The sequence below is a fragment of the Pavona decussata genome, unplaced genomic scaffold, assembly GCF_977016875.1.
Source record: "Pavona decussata unplaced genomic scaffold, jaPavDecu1.1 SCAFFOLD_93, whole genome shotgun sequence".
Classification (NCBI taxonomy): Eukaryota; Metazoa; Cnidaria; class Anthozoa; order Scleractinia; family Agariciidae; genus Pavona; species Pavona decussata.
The window spans coordinates 219,317-242,488 of record NW_028145510.1 but is presented as its reverse complement, the minus strand read 5'-3'; the positions used below and the strand labels follow the sequence as shown (position 1 = coordinate 242,488).

At 38.0% G+C, this 23,172-nt stretch overlaps 2 protein-coding genes across 2 annotated transcripts in view; one reads left to right on the top strand and one right to left on the bottom strand.

Annotated features, from left to right (window-relative positions):
* LOC146473424 (ankyrin repeat domain-containing protein 27-like) overlaps nucleotides 1-9,925 on the bottom strand; it is a 31,547-nt gene extending 21,622 nt beyond the window's left edge. The window contains exons 1-11 of the mRNA XM_085118093.1: nucleotides 9,765-9,925; nucleotides 8,506-8,625; nucleotides 7,017-7,076; nucleotides 6,277-6,367; nucleotides 5,467-5,541; nucleotides 4,812-4,909; nucleotides 4,141-4,200; nucleotides 3,961-4,017; nucleotides 3,161-3,226; nucleotides 1,485-1,561; nucleotides 183-228 (exon numbers count right to left, since the gene is read on the bottom strand). Of these exons, the coding sequence (XP_084974219.1) occupies nucleotides 183-228; nucleotides 1,485-1,561; nucleotides 3,161-3,226; nucleotides 3,961-4,017; nucleotides 4,141-4,200; nucleotides 4,812-4,909; nucleotides 5,467-5,541; nucleotides 6,277-6,367; nucleotides 7,017-7,076; nucleotides 8,506-8,625; nucleotides 9,765-9,890 (876 nt within the window). The 5' untranslated portion in view covers nucleotides 9,891-9,925. The remainder of the gene's footprint in view (nucleotides 1-182; nucleotides 229-1,484; nucleotides 1,562-3,160; nucleotides 3,227-3,960; nucleotides 4,018-4,140; nucleotides 4,201-4,811; nucleotides 4,910-5,466; nucleotides 5,542-6,276; nucleotides 6,368-7,016; nucleotides 7,077-8,505; nucleotides 8,626-9,764) is intronic.
* An 8-nt stretch (nucleotides 9,926-9,933) lies between these two features.
* LOC146473423 (malonyl-CoA-acyl carrier protein transacylase, mitochondrial-like) lies at nucleotides 9,934-23,127 on the top strand. Its single transcript, XM_085118095.1, has 5 exons — nucleotides 9,934-10,363; nucleotides 13,252-13,363; nucleotides 13,494-13,747; nucleotides 14,425-14,603; nucleotides 20,636-23,127. Exons 1-5 carry the CDS (start codon nucleotides 10,049-10,051, stop codon nucleotides 20,811-20,813), a joined length of 1,038 nt encoding a protein of 345 aa, XP_084974221.1. The 5' UTR covers nucleotides 9,934-10,048; the 3' UTR covers nucleotides 20,814-23,127.
* Nucleotides 23,128-23,172: the final 45 nt, after the last annotated feature.

Genomic DNA, 23,172 nt, shown 5'->3' with positions numbered 1-23,172 from the left:
CAAAGCCAGGCAAACTATCATACATGTAATGAATGTTTGGTTTATCAACAGAGTTGATAACTATAAAGGTAAATTGGCCACTGTATAAATTTAGATTTGAGTGCTGACATTTTGAGCATTAGTTCTTCATTGGAGCACCACAGCATGAAGCACTGCAGTATATACATGTAAATTTATCATACCCTATTAAGAAATGAAAGAGCCCTCCTTCCTCTTGGCAGGTTTGTGCTGAAGGACATAAGAAAATAAATGTAACAGACTGAAACAACACGATCAAGCAGCAGACTTTTAGTCACCATAAAAAAAAAACAAAGGAAATATGAACAAGATTTTTAGTGGACTGGAGACATGAATATTACAGGAAGTGAATATTACAGGACTGGAAACATCTGTTTACATCAAGTATCTATTGACAGGAAGTGACATTTGCTAACAGGAAGTTTGAGCTGTCAGGAAGTATGTATGTTGGCATTTAAGGATTGGTTCATGCTTAGCGTGCAAAGATCCAGTTATGGATGCATGCAGGAAGTTTGGAGAGCGCGAGAGAAACGTAAGTTAGAGTTGCTGAGCTCAAGGCATAACTGAGAACAACTCTAGCTTCTAGAGTGCTCTCCTAACTTCCCAAGTGCATCCATAGCTCGATAGATGCACAGCTAAAAGCATGAACCAATTCTTTTATAACAAAGTGACAACAAAGTAGTGCACGGAAAATTTTTTCAATGTCTGTACAGAAAAACAAAGGTTGTTATTGGCTGGTTACAAACATGCCACAATCATATGGTCTGAATGAGAATGTTTCATCTGCAATTGTCAATGAAAATTTGCATATGTTGAGAAATGTACCATGATGATGCCAATAGGAATTAGATAGGGAAGCATGCGCGCTATGTTATAATAAGTGACTGTTGAAAGCAAGTGATTGAACATTCCAGAACTGAATGTCTCTTTACATGAAACGTTTATTTTGTTAACAGGAAGTTTGAGCTGTCAGGAAGTGTCTATGTTGACATTACGTGACTGTTAACAGAAAGTGACTGAACATTCCAGGACTGGAAGAACCTGTTTATCAAAGTACTCACTTAAAGGAGGGATCAATAATTATTATCAGGAACTCTCTGTTTTCAGAAAGTGTCCAGTTACAGAAAATGTTTGTTTCTGTAAGTGGCCTTTTTGACTGATTTTTCCATTTGTTCGAAAGCGCTTGAATTTTTGTATATAGCCTTTAAGTTAGTGAAAGAACAGTCTGCGGTTTTTATCGCTGGTTTGCACTTAGTTTTTGAGAAGAACAAGGCCAAAACTTTGCTGCAGTGTCATTTCATGTCCTCATGTAGAAAAAGAAACTCAGACGAGTGCAAAAACAGTACATAAAAACTGATGCTTTGGATTTTGTTTTATCGTTTTTGAATTTCAGAAGAGGGTAGCCTTGGGGAAAATCACAACAATTTTCAGGAAGGCCAAGCATCACACCCTGTCTCCATACTAACCGTAGCTGTTCTTTTACTCCTAAATCTTTGATCTGAATTTCTGCCAAGTTTCGAGTGGTTTTGTTCAACAATGCATCCTGTTGATAAAACCAAAGGAAGTAAATCAAAGCAGGCCATGGCTGGAGTGGATAATAATTGACAAGCTGGAGGACACAAAGGGAATATTGTTGATTTACATGTAGGTTTTTGATTTTTATCAAAAATAAAACCAAATTTAGGGGGGGGGGGGGATGAAGCTACATGTACAACTAGTGACAAGATGTTGTTAACCTTTTGCCCTGATCGCATATCCCCCCCCCCCCTTCCCTTCATTAAGGTTGTTCAGAAACCTAAACGCATGGCAAAGATGTTGCGTTTCTTGCTGCCGCTACCCAACATTGCACTGGGGGAAGGGGAGGGGGGTGGTCGAATGAATTATGACACTCGTTGTACAGCTCTAGCTATCTCAAATGAACAGCTGCAGGCCACAGTTTTATGCCAAAACTGAGCTGGGCAATCCAAGCAAAACAGGAGAAAAACTTAATATCAAGTTTAGGTTTGTTCTGTTTTATTCCGCTTGCCCTAATTTTTTGCATGTTACCTGCAGACTGAATGGCAGTTCCTTAAAAAAAGAAAACTAGCTGCGTTTTGCATGGGCCTTTTATACCCTCATTCACTAGTTTATTCAGTTTATTGTAAAATAATTAAAATTTTATCATTAACTACCCAAGAGATACAATATATAAGTAACTTATTTTAACTGTTATACACTTACCACCAGAAAATTTTCATTACCCTATATTTGTGCGGTTTTAAAGATATTTGATGTTAAGCACCAAAAGAGACAGGGCATGGGGTGAGACAGTGATGGTGGATTGGGTGCGTTCCATGACTTTTTCAGGACCCAGGGACCAGATTTACGAACACCTCCTAAGGGCCTCTTCACATGAGCCCGGTCAGCAGGACGAATTTTGTCTTCTGTTCATGAATATGGGAAATTTAAACCCGGTTACCGAGATGAAAAATGTTCAAAAGGACCCCAAAATACCCGTGGAACTGCGTTTCAACTTGTCAGCGACCTTAAAAGCCATGCACAGTTGAAAATGTTTCGTCCCAGACAGTCCCGCTATCACGGCTGGAGTGTTCTATTGCCCACCTTCTCATATGAACACATCAAAATTTTTGTAAAGAAAAGGGAGGCGAGGCAAGATCTCAGAAACTGAGCCAGCCCGGTCAACCGGGCTCATATGAACTTGTTATTCCAACAATAGGATGTCTTAACTTAGGAGGTGTTTGCCAATCTGGCCCCTGGACCATATGTAGCCTGCATCTAGCAGGCGCTAGAAAGGAGGATCGGAGGATAGAGGTAATCAATCAGGTGCACATGCAAAGTGAGGGAGCGCGAGGGAGAGAGAAAATGAAGCAGGCTAAAATTCATGTCTCTGGAATCCTGACATGTCACACTATAAAATAAATTTTCACAACTAAATATAAAAACATGTGCGGTCATGAATTTAAATAGTTAATCAAGTAAACAGATTATGAGGTCATTTGCCATAAACTGAGACAACAATCTTGTTAGCTTCAGGGAAAAAAGGAATTTTCCAGACTTTCCAGGATTCTTGATGAAACCTTATCATTAAATTATAGTTGCAATAGTTTGTACCATTCAGCAACAATGGATACTGATCACTTACTTCCTTTCCAACAATGGAACTAATTCCTTTGAAAAGCTGATCATGAAGTTCATTCATCACATATGTCTAAGAAGGAATGCATGATTGTATAAAAATCAGGCAAACATCAAATTTTATACAAAAAAGAAATGAACAATTTACATGTAGTAACAAAAACTAACAACGTTTTGATTGATCATCGGTCAATTTCACGCTCCTGTCCATTTGAAGGACTTAGAGCATAACAGACTTTGCAGATCACTTTTTGTTGTTTCAGCTCAGATTCACGGACATTTTTGCATGTGGCCTTGAATTCTTTCAGGAAACATTGCTCCAATGTTTTATCGGCTGTTTTGCGCTTCGTTTGCAATAAAAACCTTAGCTTATGGGCAAGATTTCCATTTTTATAACAAAACGAATCGCAAAGTAGGAGATAAAACATTGGAACAAATATGTTTCCGGAAGGAATTTAAGGCAACGCACTGTTGGTTCAGGTACAAGCAGCGACTGCTTGTACCAGACATCAGCATGGCTTTGCTAGCATAATAACAATCCCATATCAGTAGGATTTCTAAAGACTTTTAATTCTGTATCGAGTCGGCAGTTGTTCTTGATGATCTCCATCCCAAGAAAGGGTTACTATTTGCTGTTGTTTTCTAGCTCCAAATGTGGAACTGATACAGACATTTAACAGGGATTTTGAAAACTACAATGACTAATCGGTGTTACATGTAAAAACTATCCATGCCTACATGTACATGTACTTTCTCCACTTTCCCACTACTTTCAGAACTGTTTACTGCCCCAATGACTAGGCTCACCTCAATGGCCAGCTTAACATTGTCCATATAACTGCTGTTGTGTTGAGCAAGCTTTCTCTGAGAAAACAAACAAACAAATGATAAAAGCAGAAGTATACATTGTAAGCAGCTGCATGTTACAGTGCACCATGTAAAAATCTTCTTCAAAGCCTGTTACCCTACAGCTAGTGCCATACTTACAAGTTGTGTGTTCCTGAGAGCCACTTGCATGGCCCTGGTATAAATAGCATGTGCTGCATCCTACATAAGACATAGAAAGATTCTGTCACAAATCTGATAAAATATTCAAAGACTCCAGGGCTTACAGTACAGCTCAAAAGTAAGTAGACTGTCCCTTGTGTCTCAATCCTCACGTCTCAAGACTTGATTCCAGACTTTCAAACATTTTTAGTATCAAGTTTCCAGTTGAGTTTTGAGACTTTTGAGTCGAGTCCTTTGAGGTGAAGTCAAGAAACTAATGAGCTTGTCGCTTGATTGATCTCTTGAGAAATAATTCTTAGGCTAGTCTCTCTTTCCTCCACAGAGACCTCTTTTTGGGCTCAAGCAGAGACAATTAAGGAGATTGAAATAAAGAGGAGCACGGGGGACAATGGGTGTTCTGTCTCCATTTGTCTCCTTTGTCTCCATTTCCATTTTCCTTCTTATTTCCGACTTTCGCTCCTTTTTTATGAAGGGGCCTCTGCGGAGGATCAAGAGAGGGCTTACCGGCTAGCCTAAAGGAAACTACATTTACACAATGGGAGAAACCATTCTTAAACCAACTACCCTACAGCTGAAAGTACAACAAGCTAACCACTGCTTAACCATGTATCCAAAGTTTCTCTACTTTGCCGTTCAAACAATGTACTTACCATCAAATGCCTGAGTGACTCTCCTTCCAGTTGCTCATAACTTGAATTGAATATTGTCAAGATATCATCAATTTGTTGTTTCTGAGTTTGTTTTCCTCCTAAAAAGAAAACACAGCAAGTAAATATTTAGAGTGGAATACACCACTGCAATATTATTTTCTTTCCTTTGTTTTCTCATCTTTTTTTTGGCAGGGAGGGGGAAGTGGGCAGGGGGCGGGGGGATGTCCAAACTTTTTTCACTCTGACCTTTTCACTCCTGGTTCTCAACCCTCTCTCAGCAGCTGATACCTCTTTCCACTTTTTTTCTTTTTTGCAAATCTTTCATTTTCCCCACTTTCCACCATCTCAAGATTAAAACATTTGTTATTAATAATTTATAATATATTATAATTATATTTTATTAATAAATATTATAATATCATTAATTATCTTGTTAACAGTATTATTTAGATTGTATGCTTTGTAGTTCAATGTTATGCACTTGTATAATAAGGTTAAAACAAAATAAAATAATAAATGTTCTTAGGTTCCCACCCCCTTCCATTCCAGTTTCCCTACACCCTCCCTCTGAAGTGCTTTCCCCCTGGTTCCACACCCAGATGATTGCCAGAAAGTGGAAGTAATAAACTTGAACTGAATGAACTGAACATCAAACCTGCGCTGTTCCACAAGAACTCGCAACATGCTTTTAAAGTGTCTAGTGATGTCACAGCTGGCTCCAAACTACCACCTGTAAAACACAGTAAAACACATATTAATTAATTATGTATACTCTACCATCTGATAATCTACATCCTATCAAGCAAGATAAAGACACAAAAACTAATAAAGCCTGGGCATTAGGTTCTTTTCAGGAAGGGTACTTCTCTGTGCTACACTGTAATTCTCATTAGCTGTATGTTAAATATGGATTTATTTATTACTCAAAGAATACATAAAATCACAAGGGCATTACAGCTAAGAAAGTTAGCAGGTTTTCATGACAGTTTTATTTTGGGAAAATTTTAAGGAGTTGTATACTACATAACCTGATGGTAGAGAGCAAGGTCTTGCACTACTGAGCTACAACCTTTTCCACACAATTCTTTTGAAATTTGTGAAACATTCAAACTATCTTCCTTACATTAATTTTAAAGCCCATAATTATTTAGTATCATGCGGAGAACTTTATATAGCCAGGATCTAAAACAATACACATGCTCATTGCAGGCTTCCCTGTTTGTGTTTTTACCAGAATGTCTCACATGAACAAAATGCCACATGTTTTAAAAACTGACAAATGAAGACTGAAGGGAAGGGTTTGGGATGAGAAACTGCATCATTACATTTGTGAGTGGATTGTACATAAGATAGTATCAAACTATCCACAACCTACACACTCTTCAGAGTAGCCTACACACAGACCATTATTTTACAATAATAATTATTAGTAATATTAGGTACCATCCACATATATTATACAAACCAATTCCGCCTTCTAATGGCTGTTCAATACAAAGGACAGGAAAGCTCTGATGGTTGCCATTAAAAAATGTCTCTTCAAACAAGATCCGTACCTATCAACGTCGAAGAAAACATGTACAACTTACATTATTATCTAGGTAACAGTTACATTTAAGACAAGCAGAGGTGTTGCACATGTAGCAGTGAGAATCCTTAGCAGATTAAACTTGAAAAGTTTTCCAATAATAATAATATCACTAATGCTTAGTAGGCTTTAAGATTGTATGAATCTTGAACTGTTGTAAAAAGTTTAGATTTCAAGACTCAAACAAAATTTTTTTGTCATTATTATTTAGTCCTCAACCTTAACATTCGATTTATAAATAAACCAAGATCACAACCTAAAAGCCCATTTCATACTGACAGTAGATCTTTGCTTCTCAAACTCATTAATAATTTATCAAGCTAAAACAAAGCAAATTACCACTGTGAAGGAGGTTTAGACATGTGATCTTAATTATCATAAAATTTTGTGAACTTTGCTTCGAATTTCTCCAAGAATTATCAATAGTTTGAGAAGCTATATCAAACACTTGAAAGAGGGTTTCCTCCTATTTCCGAACACCTCGAAGTTGGTTAAAAAATCTCGGCCACACCTCATTTTTCCAACCTACTTCTAGGTGTTTGGAAAGCAGAGAAAACACTCTTCCTCGTGTTCACTTTGATATATTACATACCAAATGATGACTTATGTTGACTTACTGATTTTACATCCTGAAATCCCTCAGTTGTCACAATGAACTCTCCACTCACTTGTACTTCCTGTGAAATGAATCAACAACGTCATGAACCCTGGGGCCTGTCCCAATTATTATTTTTGAAAGTTGATAAGGGGGTTAGTTTTGCATCAGTGGGGAGTGGAAATGAATGTTTGGTTTTATCAACAGAGTTGAAAAGGGAATTTGGCCACTGTAAAGAGATTTGAGTATTGACATTTCAAGTGTTAGCCCTTTATCAGAGCAAATCCTAAGGGCTGGTTCACACGAGCAACGCAAACGCAAATGCAAGCGCAAGCACAAGCAAACATACGTGTGAACTACCACAACGCAAATGCAAGCGCAAGCGCCAACGCAAGAAATGAAAAATTTTTCATTTCCTTGCGCTTGCATTTGCGCTTGCGTTTGCATTTCACACGTGTGAACTGGGGCAACGCAAACGCAAACGCAAGATGAACAACACTCGTTCCATGCCTCTGCGGTTTAAGTTCAGACCAAGATGGCATCCTCATGCGATGAAAAACTGGCAGAGAGTGTCAGAAGATATCCTGTACTTTAAGAAAAAAGTTGCAGCGGATTCAAAGAAAAACACAAGAAGCAACTTGCATGGTCAGTGATGTAGCAAGAGAAGTGGGGCTAGAAAACGGTATGCCTTTGCATTTGGCACCTTCGCCTTAACAGACCACGGCCGAGAACAAGAAAGAAAAACAATCCTAAAACATCGCCTTCGTCCGCCATCTTTTATCTCATTCCCAGAGTCCTCGCTTCCCGACTGCTGTTCTAGGGTAACGCGGACTCTGGGAACAGGATTGCCGCCATCTTAAGGTACTGAAATGCACGTGCGTATCTCATCCTGCTTGCGTTTGTATTCGACGTGTGAAGGTCTCTTGCGCTTGCGTTTGCGCTTGCGTTTGCGTTGCTCGTGTGAACCAGCCATAACTTTTAAAACTGTATTTGCAAGAAACATCTGCAGTCCAAGAAATGTCACAAATACAAAGTCATTAAATAAATTGTCACTAATCAAGGTATTGAGCAAAAAGACTTAAAGCTCACTGGGAAACAGAGGAGGTTGCATGTATTTTGGTTGATTTGGAATCATTTCAGGATTGGGATAAACAGACACAACTGTAATTTAAAGACACACAAGTGTGCCTAACAGCAGAGATAATTTATCTCTGCTGGGTGGTTCTGCAAAACATAATACCTATTCCCACCCCCAGGAAGAGTCACTGGAAATTCCCAAGGCAAAGGGGTTATCAAAAGTCAAAATATCTTCATACAAATGTATGAAGCTTTAAAACTGGAATTTCCATTTTGGGTGGGAGGGTTAAATTAAAATAAAAAAAAACAGTGTGGGAAGGGGGTTACGGAGATTTTTTTGACAGAACACATTGTTACTAGTTACCCAGCAGACAGGTCACTTTTATATACTGTAATTATATACTTTGTCTGAATCTAAACAACAGCTCCCTGACCTTGTTATTTGCAGTCTTATAGGCTAATGATTTGCCCTCCACTGGTTTCAGTAAATGATTCTCAACATGACTCTGAGTAAAGCTTCCTCTGGCTTGTGTTCCCTGCCTTGGAATACAGATCTAGAGGGTAAACAAGATGTAACAAATAACAATTTCAGGAACTCCTTGATGCACGTAAGGGGAAAGATGGAGGTGAGAAAATCATAGCATCACTTATTAGGCTACTTTTGGTCTACTGTTGATCTCTCTTTCAAATTTAAAGAATAACAGCAGGCAAGAAATAATCTTCAAATAATAACACATGGTTTTAAGTTTGAAAATACATGTTTTGGATGACCTACACCATCTTCAGTTTTGAATGCAAATAGAACTACTAGTCGGTGTAATATAAATACGTGTATTAGTATAGAATAATAATTACTGAATAACAACATGGACTATAGCTAGGAACAACCATTTCTAACAGGTCACCTGAGCAGATGATTCTATAACCAATGCCTCCTGTATATAGTCTCAAGGGGCTCCTCTAATAAGGCCTTATCAAGGCCATAAATTGGTTAAATGTATGCTGCTGGGTGTCACACTGCATGACAGGTTTAAAGCCATGGCTAAACAATTTCCAACATTGCCATACAACAACAACTACATATTCTAACATTATTGGGCAAGAATTCTGCACAGCCCCATACATTGATAACCAGTATGTATACATTGTTTCCTGACTCGACTGTGTTCACGTTCCCTTTTTTTGGAAGATGGTTAGTATGACATGTGCAGTGACCAGTGGATGTATCATTCATACAGGGGTCTGTGCAGAAATCTTTCCCATTATTGAGCAAACAAATGTTGTACAGCAAAGTTGCCCTGAGGTCTATCAAAGCACCTGGTCTAATCTACAGAACCAATTCGACTTTGTACTGGAGATTTTATTTCTACACTTGGCCCGCAGGGCTGTCAACTCTCCCGGATAATCCGGGAGTCTCCAGATTTTGAACCGTATCTCCCGGTCTCCAGATTTATGTCTGTAATCTCCAGATTTTGAGGCGTATCTTCCCTATTTGAAAACGTGTGAGGTTGACAGCCCTGCTTGGGTGACGTTTAGAAAAGCACCAAATGAAGATTGAGTATCGACGTAAATGATAAAAACAGGAGAAAATGAAAAATACCAAACTTCAAGTTAAGATAAGGAAAACAAACAGGAAATTCATTGAACGTGCAAAGTATTTAGCAAATTTTAGGTAACACCAAGCCAGACTCACCGTCCACCTCTTACTAGCTGCTTCATCATATAATTGTTTTTGCTTAGTTTGCATGTACTTGAAGAAAGGATTTTCGCACAAATTTTCGTCATAACCAGACCCTTGAAGATTTACATCCTCCGCCATCTTGGATTCAACTCCGCAGACAATCGCGCAGATATTAACTATATTAACCGCTGGACAGACTAAGGCTCACCAACATGGCGACTGTCTTCTGTCTGACAATGTTCCTTTGTTTGGAAACGAAGTTACCAAGATTTATATTTCAAATCTTTGAGTAGAATATGTTTCGTCGAACGCGCATCCTTTTGCGGCCTTTTGTGAAGAGGTGTCACGATGAGAAATTTATGCACAGTTCTAGCTCGTGTTTTTTCTTTACTGGGCAAGGATCTCAGTACGTCGGTATGTGCAAACGTCTGCTCAAGGAGTCCACGGTGGTACAGCTATTTGAGGACGCTCGCAAGATTTTAGGTTATGATTTGCTAAGTTTATGCTTAAATGGACCCGTGGAAGAATTAAATAAGACTCAGAACTGCCAGCCTGCTATTGTGGTGGCCTCACTTGCTGCACTGGAGGGTCACAGAGCCAAAAATACGGAGGTAGGTTTTCCCGCCAAAAAAACTAAAAATGCTATGTTTATAACTTAAAAATAATAATACTAATAATAAAGCTTTACTTAGCTTGAATAACCGGCTAAACTATAACCTGTGAACAGGCTCCCAAGCGGGGTATAGGGCAAAGACAAAAATCGGGCCCAGAGAGGTGGGGTGGGGGGGGGGGGGGGGAGAAAGGGAGGGAGCCTGTGGACATTCTTTTGATGCCGCCTTTCCACCCCCTTTTAATTAACCAGTGAGTAATATGTCAACAAGGTAATTTTATGCCAATCATTCCGCTTGAACAGGTCAGAATATCAATAATCTTTAGCAATAACATTATTCATTGGGAAAATCCAGCGAGAACAAAAGTGCAGAAATTTGTAGATTCTGTGAAAAATTCATAAGACGCGACAAAATTCTTAAACGCAAAAGAGTGCCGGTAGTTTCCCAGCATGCAAAGAAAGTAGTGTCCAATAGCTCGCGGCAAGAGGATTTTGCTATCGGGCTAGGTAATTTTGTTCTTAACTTGCCCGACGGGTGAGTGAAGTTTTTGAGGAAGCTGTCGATCACTGACTGATGAATCATCTTCAGAGAAGACTTCTTCATCTCCAGCGCCGATTGCAAACGCCTTGAGGCCTATGTTAGATAGCTCCTTAACCTTATCCTCCGTCATTAACACCAACGGCGTAACACTTAAAACCGTAGAACACTCAAAGTTCCACATTTCTTTTAACATACAAGGAAGCAACTGGAAGATAAAACTCTTGTCGAAACCAGTCGGTGAACATTCCAAAGACATCTCCCTTTTTATTTACAGATTATAGAAAAATATTCAGCTCTTTTACAAGCCCAACTATCTTCAGAGGAAAAGAGTCATTCGATTTCCGCCTCTCCAAACTGCAAGCCCGAAGAAGCTTCACAATTTGTACAATCGTCACCGCACAACATTCAAACAATTCAATGTGTCAATATTCTTTGCAAAGCTGTCAACAATTGCCTATCTAACCAATCAGAGCGTGATACCGGAATCTGGTATCACAATACAGCGTCATTCAAAGAATGTCCACAGGCTCCCTTTCTTTCTTTCTCTCCCTCATACTGCACTCCGCTCAACCAGCTCACCGATTTTTCTTTTCTCCCTGTACCCCACTTGGGAGCCTGTTCACGGGCTAGCTAAACTGTAGAATACAAGGCAACTTCTCCACAATTATAAATTCAAGTGGTGCGGCAGCTCACCAGTCAAATATGGAACAAGTAGTGACCCTAATAGCCAGAACGGTGGAATGGCAGAATTGTGGAAAACCACCCCAAAACCTAAAAGATGGAATGGCAGAAATCACCCCAAATAACCCTAAGCCGTTCTGTCTTATAGGATGAGGGGTGATTTTCCCCACATTCCGCCGTTCCGGCTTTTAGAGCAAGTATTATTCAAATGGCCCAGTAGCTTGCAAGTCGACCGGCAAGTTGCCGACCACCTGTTGAGCCACTGAATTATAAACCTCTCACCACGACTGACCAGCTGCCAACCTCCTTAGTTATACCACTTGAAATGTGGCTCTGTCTTCTATAGTTGCTTCGAATAACCAATCAGTGAATCTGAATAAAGGAATGCTGGTATACACGGGTGATCACAGAAACTTTGTGAACACAGGATACTGGACTACTGATGCTAAATCTCCAGAAGTTCAAATTGCACTGACGTGCTTGCCATGTTGGTGGAACTGATAAAATGTGGTAACAAGAATAGAACATACAAACAAAGAATGTACTGTTGAATACAGATATGTCAAGTAATTATGGGGACTCTTTGAGTACTCTGGTCCCAGAGGTTTTCATTTTTCCTTCTCTGTAAAAACAGAATTGAGCTGCTAAGCAACAATGAACCACAGAGTGGCAAGAGAAGAAAATATTTGGTGACTAGCTCATTGAATCTTACTTTCATACAGACAAGGCCAAGTTGGCTAAAATCAGGTGATATTCTTCAAGATTGAACACATTGAAAACAAAGCAAAGATTCTTGTAGAAAAACTGGAGATGATCTTTAGTTTGCCATTTTTCTCCCCGACAAATAAAATTAGATATATTGCAAGGTATCTGTTGACTACAGACAACAAATATTCAGTGCACCATCACCATACTGGGGCAATATTACTATGTGTTGAATAATAATTTTTGATATTGGAGTAGGATTGTTGGATATCGGTCACTTATTTACTTTGCACACAAATACTTACTGTACTTTTCCTGTAAATGTAGTTGTCACTGAAAAACCTCTTTGGGGAAAATCAATATTGTATTAAAATTAACTTTGCTTGAGCTCATGAATGCATCATATCTATCCTTGCTGGGTGCATTTTAAAATTATGCCATGTAGTAAAATAGTGTTCCTAGAAAATAGTTATGCTGTCCCAAGGTTGCTTTACTGTTTACAGTACTGCATTCCATGCTATCTTTCAACTTTTCCACACTGGCAACGTTTGACTTTGGGTTCTGTTTTACCTGGGCAATCAACAATGAAATGTAATAAACTATAAGTGGTTTTGTCAAGTTTCAATCTGAGGAACAACTTAAAACATTCATTAGACAATAGCTTACTGAATTAATAGCCATTTCTGAGTACATTCCACAGATGTTGTTTGACAGCATAAATGCTGCCAGCAGGACTGCTGTGAAAGACATCTGTACTTCTGTTAGGCTGGTAAAGTGAAAATTTTCCAATGCCGATGCTAAATTGTTAGTCCAGATTTGATGTACTTAAAACTTGGATGCCAAATGCCCCAAGAAAATGTTAAGATCCTGCCAACTTCTACTGATCATATTCATAGCAGCTGCCTGTTTGAACACAGTATCTTTATCCAGCTTATCACAGAACTTTTGAAACCCTGCTACAGGTCTTCCCTGATTGGTCAAATGAGCTTGATGCATGCACAACAATTACCGCCGGGTTTAGTGTTGGAGAGATCACGGCCCTGATATTTTCTGGAGCACTTTCTTTTGAAGATGGTAGGGCCCTCAATGAACCCTTTAACATTTCCTGCAATTTGCTTCAGTTTTGAGAAATTCTTGGCAACCTGAATACTCCACAGGAAAGTAACATTTAAGTTGCTGTCTGCTTTTCTATGATTACACGTAGGTCTAAACATTGTGCAGGTCCGTGCCCAAGCCATGCAGGAAGCATCCGATCTACATCCCAGTGGCATGGTGTCCGTAGTTGGTCAAGCAGACCTCAATGTTAAGGAGCTCTGTGATGCCGCTAAAGAGTGGTCTCTTAGTAGAGGTACTCAAGAACCAGTGGTTTGCATAGCAAACTATCTGTTCCCAGGAGGCTGGGTGCTGGGTGGTGACAAGTCATCAGTTCAGTACATTCTGGAGTCTGGAAGGGCAAAGGTGTGTCCCAGCTCATTGATTAATGTTTTTCAAGTTTATTCAAGTTTATTAAAAAATCCAACCAAGAAAAACAAGGAAGTATAGACTGGCCCGCAGGTAGTGAGTGATAATCTAGGTGGGCCAGACTTACAAGGATTAAAGGATAAAGTTATAAAATTATTATTATATTTATTACAGTCAAAGACATTAGAATGATGGATTTAAATGATGATTGTTTAGTAACTCAATTAACCCTGTTCATGGCCTCTCATTTATTTAAGATTGTATATAGCAAATATTCAGATAAATAAAAAAAAATAAATTGATAAAAAATAATTCACTTTATTTAAGTGTCAATGTATTTAGCACAAAGCACTAATTGGGGACACTCTTCAGATCAAATTAGAATTTGGGAATGTTGGTTTTTGAGGAGAGAGGAAAACCGGAGCACCCGGAGAAAAACCTCTCAGAGCAAGGACGAGAACCAACAACAAACTCAACTCACATATGACGCCGAGTTCGGGAATCAAACCCGAGCCACATTGTTGGAGGCGAGTGGTCTCACTACTGCCCCATCCCTGCTCCCCTCAGATGAATTAGCTTGAAGTACTGAGGGAATTTTGCTGGCCCTGACTGTCATTGCAATTCCTAGTTCACTACTTTTTTACTGAACTGCTTTATTCTTCTCTTTCTCTCAGCATGGTATCAGGAGAGCTCAGCTCATCCCAGTTAGTGGTGCATTTCATACCAATTTGATGAAGTCTGCTCAAGACCCTCTGAGAAGAATGTTGGACTCTGTTGACGTAAAAACACCCAGGTGCACAGTGTACTCAGGGACCAGCTGTGAACCATTTACTACCCCAGATCACATCAAAAGGTAAAGTCCCTGGCAAATCAAATCAGTTGCTTGCTATTATACAGACATTTTTCTGTTACAACATAGAGAGCAAAATTATTGAATGCTGATTGCTAACATTGCTTGAAAAGGCATTAAATTTATATTGTAAATGACGAGACTTTGATAGCAGACCTGATTGTTAATGTTCCAGATGGCATCATTGTGAAAAAATAAAATTTCATTCACCTCATTTGACTGTGCACTTACGGTTGATTGATACCAAATTCATGAACACAAATTATGGTTTCCTACGAAATTACGTAAGAATGCGTTAAGAAAATAAAGAAATTTTGCCCTCTATGTCATAAACAATAATATTAATATAAATCCGTAATTCCTTGTAAAATTAAGGATTAATGTCACTTATGTCTTCAGAAGTTGCAGAAAACACGAGTGATATAAATTTTACTCGGCCTCATGCGATTACCCATACTAATAGGCTGTCTCATAATGTTGTTGTTATCTAGAGTTTATTCTAGAAACTGACCTCTGAGGGCACATACACTAGGCCTTCTTCTGAGATTTTAGAAGGACTTTTTTCATGAAAAGAGGCCGAGATATTTCAACTTTTAATGCAGAACTTAACATTTAACAATAAAAAATAATTATTGGTGGTATAAAAGTAATTAATATTGTGAGATAGAGTAAGCAACTTGTTAAAAGTGACAGCAGATTCAGTAGATAATTATGTATTGAAGCATTTTCTGACCTTGTGTAGTTCCAGATGATTTCAAAATGAAATATAAACCAATTTTGCAAAAGCTAGTCAGCTGTCAAATTTCTTAGTCATAAGAAATATAAGGATATACTATTAGTACATGTATTACTCGTACATTGTTTTGTTTTTTCGTTCATTCATTGACACCATTCATACGGACATTTATTCATCCACATTTGCAATTTAAACCTTTTTATTGCTACAACATGCCTCGATGCCCAGTAAAAAAACAAACATAAAAACTGACATTAAGTAGTCACAAGCGAAGCCAACTTTGAGGTAAACAGAGTGCTAAAAATAGTACACTAATAAAATCCATCAGTTAAAACTAAGGTGACAGTATGTCCATTAAAAAAGAGGGTCAGTCATATATTAATACGTTTAAAACCTGTGTACTATTTTAGATGGCAGTAAATAATATACTACTGTATTTGACAGTGATCAATCTATTTTTTTGTGGTTTAATTGTAACCTTCGTACACTGTAGTTAAAAAGTTGTTGTCCCTGGACTCTAAAGTGGCCTGTGAGGTGTAAGCTGCTTGACAGCACTGACTTTTGCATTGCTCTAAGAGTTTCCTTGTTACTACAGTGGAAGCTCTCTTAACAGACTCTCTCGTAAGCCGACAGCTTTACTTACGACCACCTTCGCAAAACCCTGCTTGAACTCCCATACAAACTCTGTATTTGCACATTCCGTAAGCAGACATTCCCGTACACAACCAAGGACACTTTCAGGGGCTACGATTTAGACTTTTCCTTTGTTTTTAAGCTCCTGTAAATGGACACCCCAAACGAAATCCCATTAGCCTCTGCATTAATCAACCTCACATCACTGTTCGTCACAATGATTTTACAGTACATTGCTTACAGTTATCGCCATTATCGCGGCATTGCATGAGGCAATAAAAGAAAACATTATTTAATATGGTGGTATATTTTTGTATTCTAAGGTTATATTGTTAGCTGGGCACGCTCCCGTAAGCAGCCATATATCCCTTACACCTCTATTGGCTGCTTACGAGAACCATTCTCGTAATCAGCCAGCTCCAGTTACAGACACCTTTTTCACATCCCTTGGGTGTCCACTTACGAGAGCTTCCACTGTACTACATGTACCAACTAGGGTTTTCCTAGCTATAGTGGCGTGAACTTCCTTGGAATATTCACCCAGCTTATCAATGATTATGGTATGTTGGGTGATGGTATACCACCTCCCAGTGATATGGTGCACATATCTATGTTTTCTCCTTCTGCGTTCTATTTTTCTATTCATAGACAGCTCATTTCCAGATCTACAACGTTCTTCACTTCGTGATTGATTATCCTCACATGCATCTATGCAATTGCATCTTAATTCTTGTCTCTCGCTGTATGTACTGTAAATCTCAGAAGGCTTAAATACAGCTGTATGGACATTGATTCTCAAAAGGCTTAGGAAGTGCGAGAGAGTACCATGGAGGGATATCAGTGATAAGGCCAAGATCCTTTCGAAGCTCAAATCTTAAGTGCAGCATTATAGCCTCACCTTGTGAGGTACTTTGTCTGTGCTAGAGCAATGCATCCTACAAAAACATGTGATACACTTCCAGGGGCCTAAATGCCACACAGTTAGCTGGTGTTGTTTGCAGTCTTCTTATCATGGTAGAGATTGGTTGGTAGAAGCTGCTGCTGCTGCTGCTGCTGCTGCTGATGATGATGATGATGGTGATGATTATTATTATTATTATTTTTATTATTATTATTACTTATTATTCATCTGCCTATCCGTTTGTTCGATCGATCATTTATTCAGTGTTTATCGCAAAGTGATTATTATACTGTAAGATGATTATACAGTACAGAACATGGATTAATTTAATAATAACTATATAATGTTTTTGAGGAAGCACACAACACTTTTCAAATGGCAAAACATGTTTCGGATGAATCTCATCAACAGTCAGTTGCTAAAATTTAGCAACTGACTTAAAACAAATTTGTGTGCGATTGTGTGTGACAATAAATAAGCTTGCAAAGTGCAATAAAAACTAATGTTTACGGCATAAAAGTAAAGAAGCGTCAAGAAACCACATGGCTTACATATAGTGTAGTGGACTTTTTATAGTGAGCAATGATATTGTGTCTGCAAGGACCACCATAACTAAATAGAAGCTCCCAATCCTGTAGTAAAGTATCTAATCAGCTATAAACTTGCAAAACAATACGATAAAAAAGCAAGACTTATTTCACGGTTGGGAAAATATATTATAAAATACAATATCCATTTCACTCTACTCACGAAGCCAGAGTTGTTACTCATCACATCACTTGGACTGCAACTCCAAAAAAACATATATTACATTGTACAATACAATTGCTGTCACAAACAATCCATAGGATCGAGAAGCCAAATGACAACTGAAAGACCACTTCAATGAACATCGTAGACCAGTTGACAAACAAACACGCGAGGTCTAAACCTACTTTACCCAGTCGTGGAATATTTTCTTTCTAATGACCGTAACGCTACTGACATGCAACTCATTTCTCTAATCATGATGTACGAAGAGCAAAAAGCTGCAGAGGAACACCTCATCAATAGAGGTTAGTCTCTTGAACCTTCAGGAATAAATGGGAGAGATGGTGAAACAATAACTAGTCTTTCCATTTTTTATCGTCCATGTGATGTTATATTGCATTAATTTTCAAATTTCAAATTTCTGTTTTGTTTTTAACATTGAAACTTTCGCTATGTCACTTGAGCTTAGGTAATTATGGTATCAAATTTTATCCCCCATTATTTTAAATTGTAAAGTCTTTTGCCTTTAAATCATTTTCCGTAGTTATATACCCTTATGAAAAAGGCTGTATATTGGATTTTATTGGATATTGGATTTTATCAGATATGTTGCCAACCGTGAAATCATCCTATGGCTGGCATTTTTTTTATCATATTGGCTGCATGAACTCTTCGTGATTGTGAGTTTGACGTGACTAGATTGTAACATAAGATTTTCCTTCATTGAATTTATCACTTCCCCCTGGAATCATTGCTTCTTGAGCAACTTAAGTCAAACATTGCCCAATCCTCAAAATACATTTTTAAATTGTTGTTTGCCAGGCAATTTATCTTATCATGTCTGTAACTTCCGTAACAAGAGGGCCACTCAAGAAAAATTCCTGTTTGAGTGACTTATCACCATAGACTTGGAGGATTTGATATTCAGTGCTTGTGAAGTAATTTTTTCCAAGTGTTGTGCAACTTCTTTAATTTGACAGTTTGACTTAATTTAAATTCTTCTGTAATTAAAAGGGCAAGATTAATGTAGCAATCAAGCTGCAAATGTTATCTTTCCAATGAATGAATCTTTGCTGCTAAATATAATTAAAATTTGCATTTCCTTGTCAGCTGTAGGCTCAGAATATCACTCACAAAACACTCTAGGCTCATGACATGAAAGATAACTAGTATGCCATTGCCCTGAGTGGTGTTTTCCTTATCCAGATTTTTGCACACTTGTCCTGTGATTTCGTAATTTTTGTAGAGCAATATATCTAAGTCATACTATTGCAACATGCATACCAAAATCTGACCCTTAATTAAATCTGTGGTTTTGTAAAAACAGGACATGTGCCAAGAACTAGAGCAAAATTTGATCTGTTGATTTGAATAGGGCATACTTTTGTGAGCCTACAGGCCAAGAATAACAAATTTTGTGTCAGATTTACAATGTCATAAATAAAACTTAGCAGTTTGAAATATGTAATCGAGTCACTCTGACGAATGAGGTGTTACACTTGAATGGTTCACCTATACAGAAGAGACCCAAATGAATAATGATTAACATCACTCGGTCAAAATGAAACACTGGCTATTGATCTTCAAGGTCACATTCGTATTCTGTGCCAAGGCCAAAAATCTTAGTCACTTTATCATCCACCAATGAGTCGGTGTAAGTGGCATCATTTTAAAATGCAGCCACCAATGGATCATATTGATTAGGAGGATTAATAATGGTAATAATGGTAATAGGACAGACTAGAGTCCAATTTATAGCTGTAATAATGCAAGTAATTAACCAAATCAGGTAATTCCAAGTTCAATCTGTTTAACCACAAGTATGATTACAGCCCAAACTGGTCAGCACAAAGTCGTGTTAGCAGTTGTGATAGTTAGCGAATATGAATATATGAAATGTATATGGTAGTTGCATGTTATGGTAGAATAAAATTCAGGTAGGAAATAGGAGGAACAATTTTTTTGAGAACAGTTTGATTTAATTTGTGAGACAAAAGAAAAGAAAGGTATCTCATTCAAATGCAACTGCGCTATTAATCGCTGTCAGAATAAATAATCAACCTCTCCAGTGAACCAATAATTCTTTGGATCCTTAACTGTGCCAAAATAAGAATTTTTACAAATTTTGGAAATATTTACCTTTTGCTCTCATCTACAGATTCAAACGTTGGAAGCATTGTGACATTAGAAAGATTTAGAATTGCCTTTACAACAACAGCAAAGAGGATCACATGATCATGTTTACCCTATATTTACCGCTTGCTGTTTTCAGATTCTTAGTAAAATTGAGTATAATTATTAATAATAATAATTATAATAACTTTGTTGAGGTATCAAAGTATTTAGTCCTGTGGACTAATTGGGGACACAAATCTAAAGAAACTCAAATAATAGATAAAACTATGTACAATCATGCTAAAACTACGTTAAAACTCGCAGCCATTAACAAATTCACACATCCTAAAATGCAGGTATAAATCTATGCAGTTCTAAATTTACAATAAAATCAATAAAATTCAAGTGGATCAACGATTACAACAGTTATCGTTATTGTTCAGGATAGCACTTAAATCAAGCTTCCGCAGATTTCTTTTAAAGCTTTGTAGACTTGGTGACTCTCTAATATTCAACATCAATTTAGTCCATATGTGTGGCCCCAAAAATCGTATTGAGTGTGTTCCGTAACACACCATGTTGTACATGTACTGCGGGAGTAGATTCACTTTATCACCAAAGTCAAAATTATTTGGCTCTATTCTCATTTGTGTACAAATTTTTTTCAAGAAAACATAAATGCAACAATTGTAAATCTCTCTTACTATTAAATATGCGTGCAAACTTTTGAGTCTGTAGACACAGAGTGCCACTGTTCCAGATTTTACTTTTGCAAGTAGCACCCACTTCTGAGCTCTTTGAATTAACTTTGTTGTGAATGTTTGATTGTAGGAGAGGGAAAGATCAATAACGTGCTCATCTAGTAGACTTGCTAACATGCTGTTCATTTCTCTGTTGCAGCTTGCTTGTAAAACAGCTAGTGGAGCCGGTGAACTGGTTGAAAACTATCCAAAACATATTCAAGGAGTACAGAAGTGAAGCTACCATTTATGAAGTTGGACCTGGAAAACAGCTGAGGAGTATGGTTTCTCGCATTGACAGAACACTCATGAAGGATTTCACAAACCTCGAGACATGATGCAAGGTTCTTCAAGTGCCGCGATTACCACGGGCACCTTCGAGGAATGTGAGATGAAATGCAGACAGCACCCCCCCACGTTTTGAGCAATGATTTCAAGAATAATGTATCTCAAGTCACAAATGCTAAAGAAAACATTCTGAAGTGTGGACAAAGTATGAAACATCTGCTATGAAACGGCACAAAAGTGATGAAAGCGTAGCCATAATAATTTATTACATTTTGGGTACCGGCAAAAGTTTTCTTCATGTTGATGCTCATAATTACGGTATACACTTCAGGGTCATTCCAGGGCTTTTGGTTTGGACATAGCCATTCACTGACCATGTTCTGGTAGTGTTGTTTTCACCCCCATCTTTCAGGAGAGACAGTGGGAGGACCTGAGATTGTGTCAAGTATTTCTAAATGAAGCCTGACTTACACAAACCCACAACTGATTTGTTTGCATTTAGGGAAGTGGTGAAAGCTACTTTACTCGAACAGGACCCACAAAACCACAAAATAGATGGTTGTCTCTGCCCGCACCCTCCTTCCTCAGCCTCAAAAGATGGTGACTTTATTGCATAACCACCCCTCTATCCAGCAGTAAAAAAATGACAGTGAGATTCAAACCTCACTTTTCTTGTTCTTCTAGCCATGTTGACTCTAGCTAGTTGAATAGTTCTGTGTCAACTCAAATTTTAAAGCCAATTAAATTTTGTCAGTAGTGTTCATGAGACAGCTGGTGTCTTCGATAACCCCCCTACCACAGACGAGGTGGGTCCTCTTCGAACAAAATTGTTATGACCAGTTCCCTTGCAGTTAAATGAATTTATTTTAATTTCTATTAATTCCACTCATGCATGTAGAATCTTAGGGGTCACAAATGGTCTTTCAAAAAATGTACACAAAGCCATCTCTAGAGACTCAATATCTTTGCATACAGAAAAATATTATTGCTTGTCAATGTCTTGAATTTACCATTTGCCATCCCTAATCTGAGGAAAAAAGGATGACTGCAAAAGGAAGTTTCAGTTTTTAGTTCAGATAGTTAGACCATCATATTGTCATCCCTAGAGTCTCTTTCTCTTTAGTATTGGTGGGCTGATATCAATACCAGGAATTTGATATAATTGATGTCAGGGTTACTGGCAAAATATCAGTTGTTTCGTTAACTTTTCGATACTACTTGAGACAAGAAGTTGCATGTATATTCTACACTATATTTGGACTTCTTTTTTCAATTGAGCATAATTTTTGTAATCTCAAGTATGAAAGATGTTTGTACAGTTTATGTAGTGCTGTCAACAGTTTACTGAAATAGAACGACCTTGTCAAGCAGCTGCTGTGTTTCATTTAAAGTCGGAACACTACCTTTAATTTTTATTATCATTAATTTTGACACAAATCACGAATCGTCTTGCAAATATCGATTTCAATGTTGAAACAAATGCCAAATATTGGCAAATATCATTCATTTCAGATCGACTTGAGAAATTGATATCAGCCCACCCTTGAAGGTGAAACTTTCAACTCCTACTTCAACTTGTAATGGCAGTGTTTGGTTAGCCATAATATTTTTGGTTATTGGTCACTGTAGAGATGATGGGGCCCAGACACTGGACAGAAGTGATTAACAACTTCACTACAACCCCAGCTACTGTACCATGGCTACAGCAAAATGAATCACACAGCAAAGCTCTCATTTCATGCTGTTACTGTGGGTATTCATAGCACAGAACTCCTACATTAAGTCTCACCAGTGTTCCACATAGAAAAATCCTGTGGAGGTTTTTGTCTGCCTACCATAGGAGATTTCCAGTGATGCCATATTACATGTTAAAGGGACAAAGGCGGTGTTTACACTAAACATTGTCGCAACACCACAACACTAGTTTTAGCTGTTGAGAGCCAAATGGCAAGGGACATTGCGGTGTAACACTACCTTTAATATAGTGTGGGTCAATGTGGGTTAAATGTTGGCTGCATTCAACCTGCATTGTAACTTGCAATTCCCACGTTGAAACTGGGCATCCTCTAGTACTAGCTTAGACCTCCCACCGTAGTCTGGAAGGAAGATAAAGTAAAGAACTTTGTGTGTCAACCCTCACAGGATTTTTGCCTTTGGCGCCCACTCCAAGAGTTACTTCTGAAATTCATCTAAGTGTGACCATTCAAATGAAAGCTATTGATTTGTAACTGACTTGTAACTTTTAAGCTTGTGGTTAAAATCTTCAAAGTGTGACCATACAAATGAAGGCTGACAGACTGTGTTGTTATGTAGTGGTTGTTTTATAAGGTTTTTAACAATCCAATAAAAATATTTTTTTCCTAACTTCAAATCTGCCTCTTCTTGGGAGTGAAAGCATTAAATGGGGGT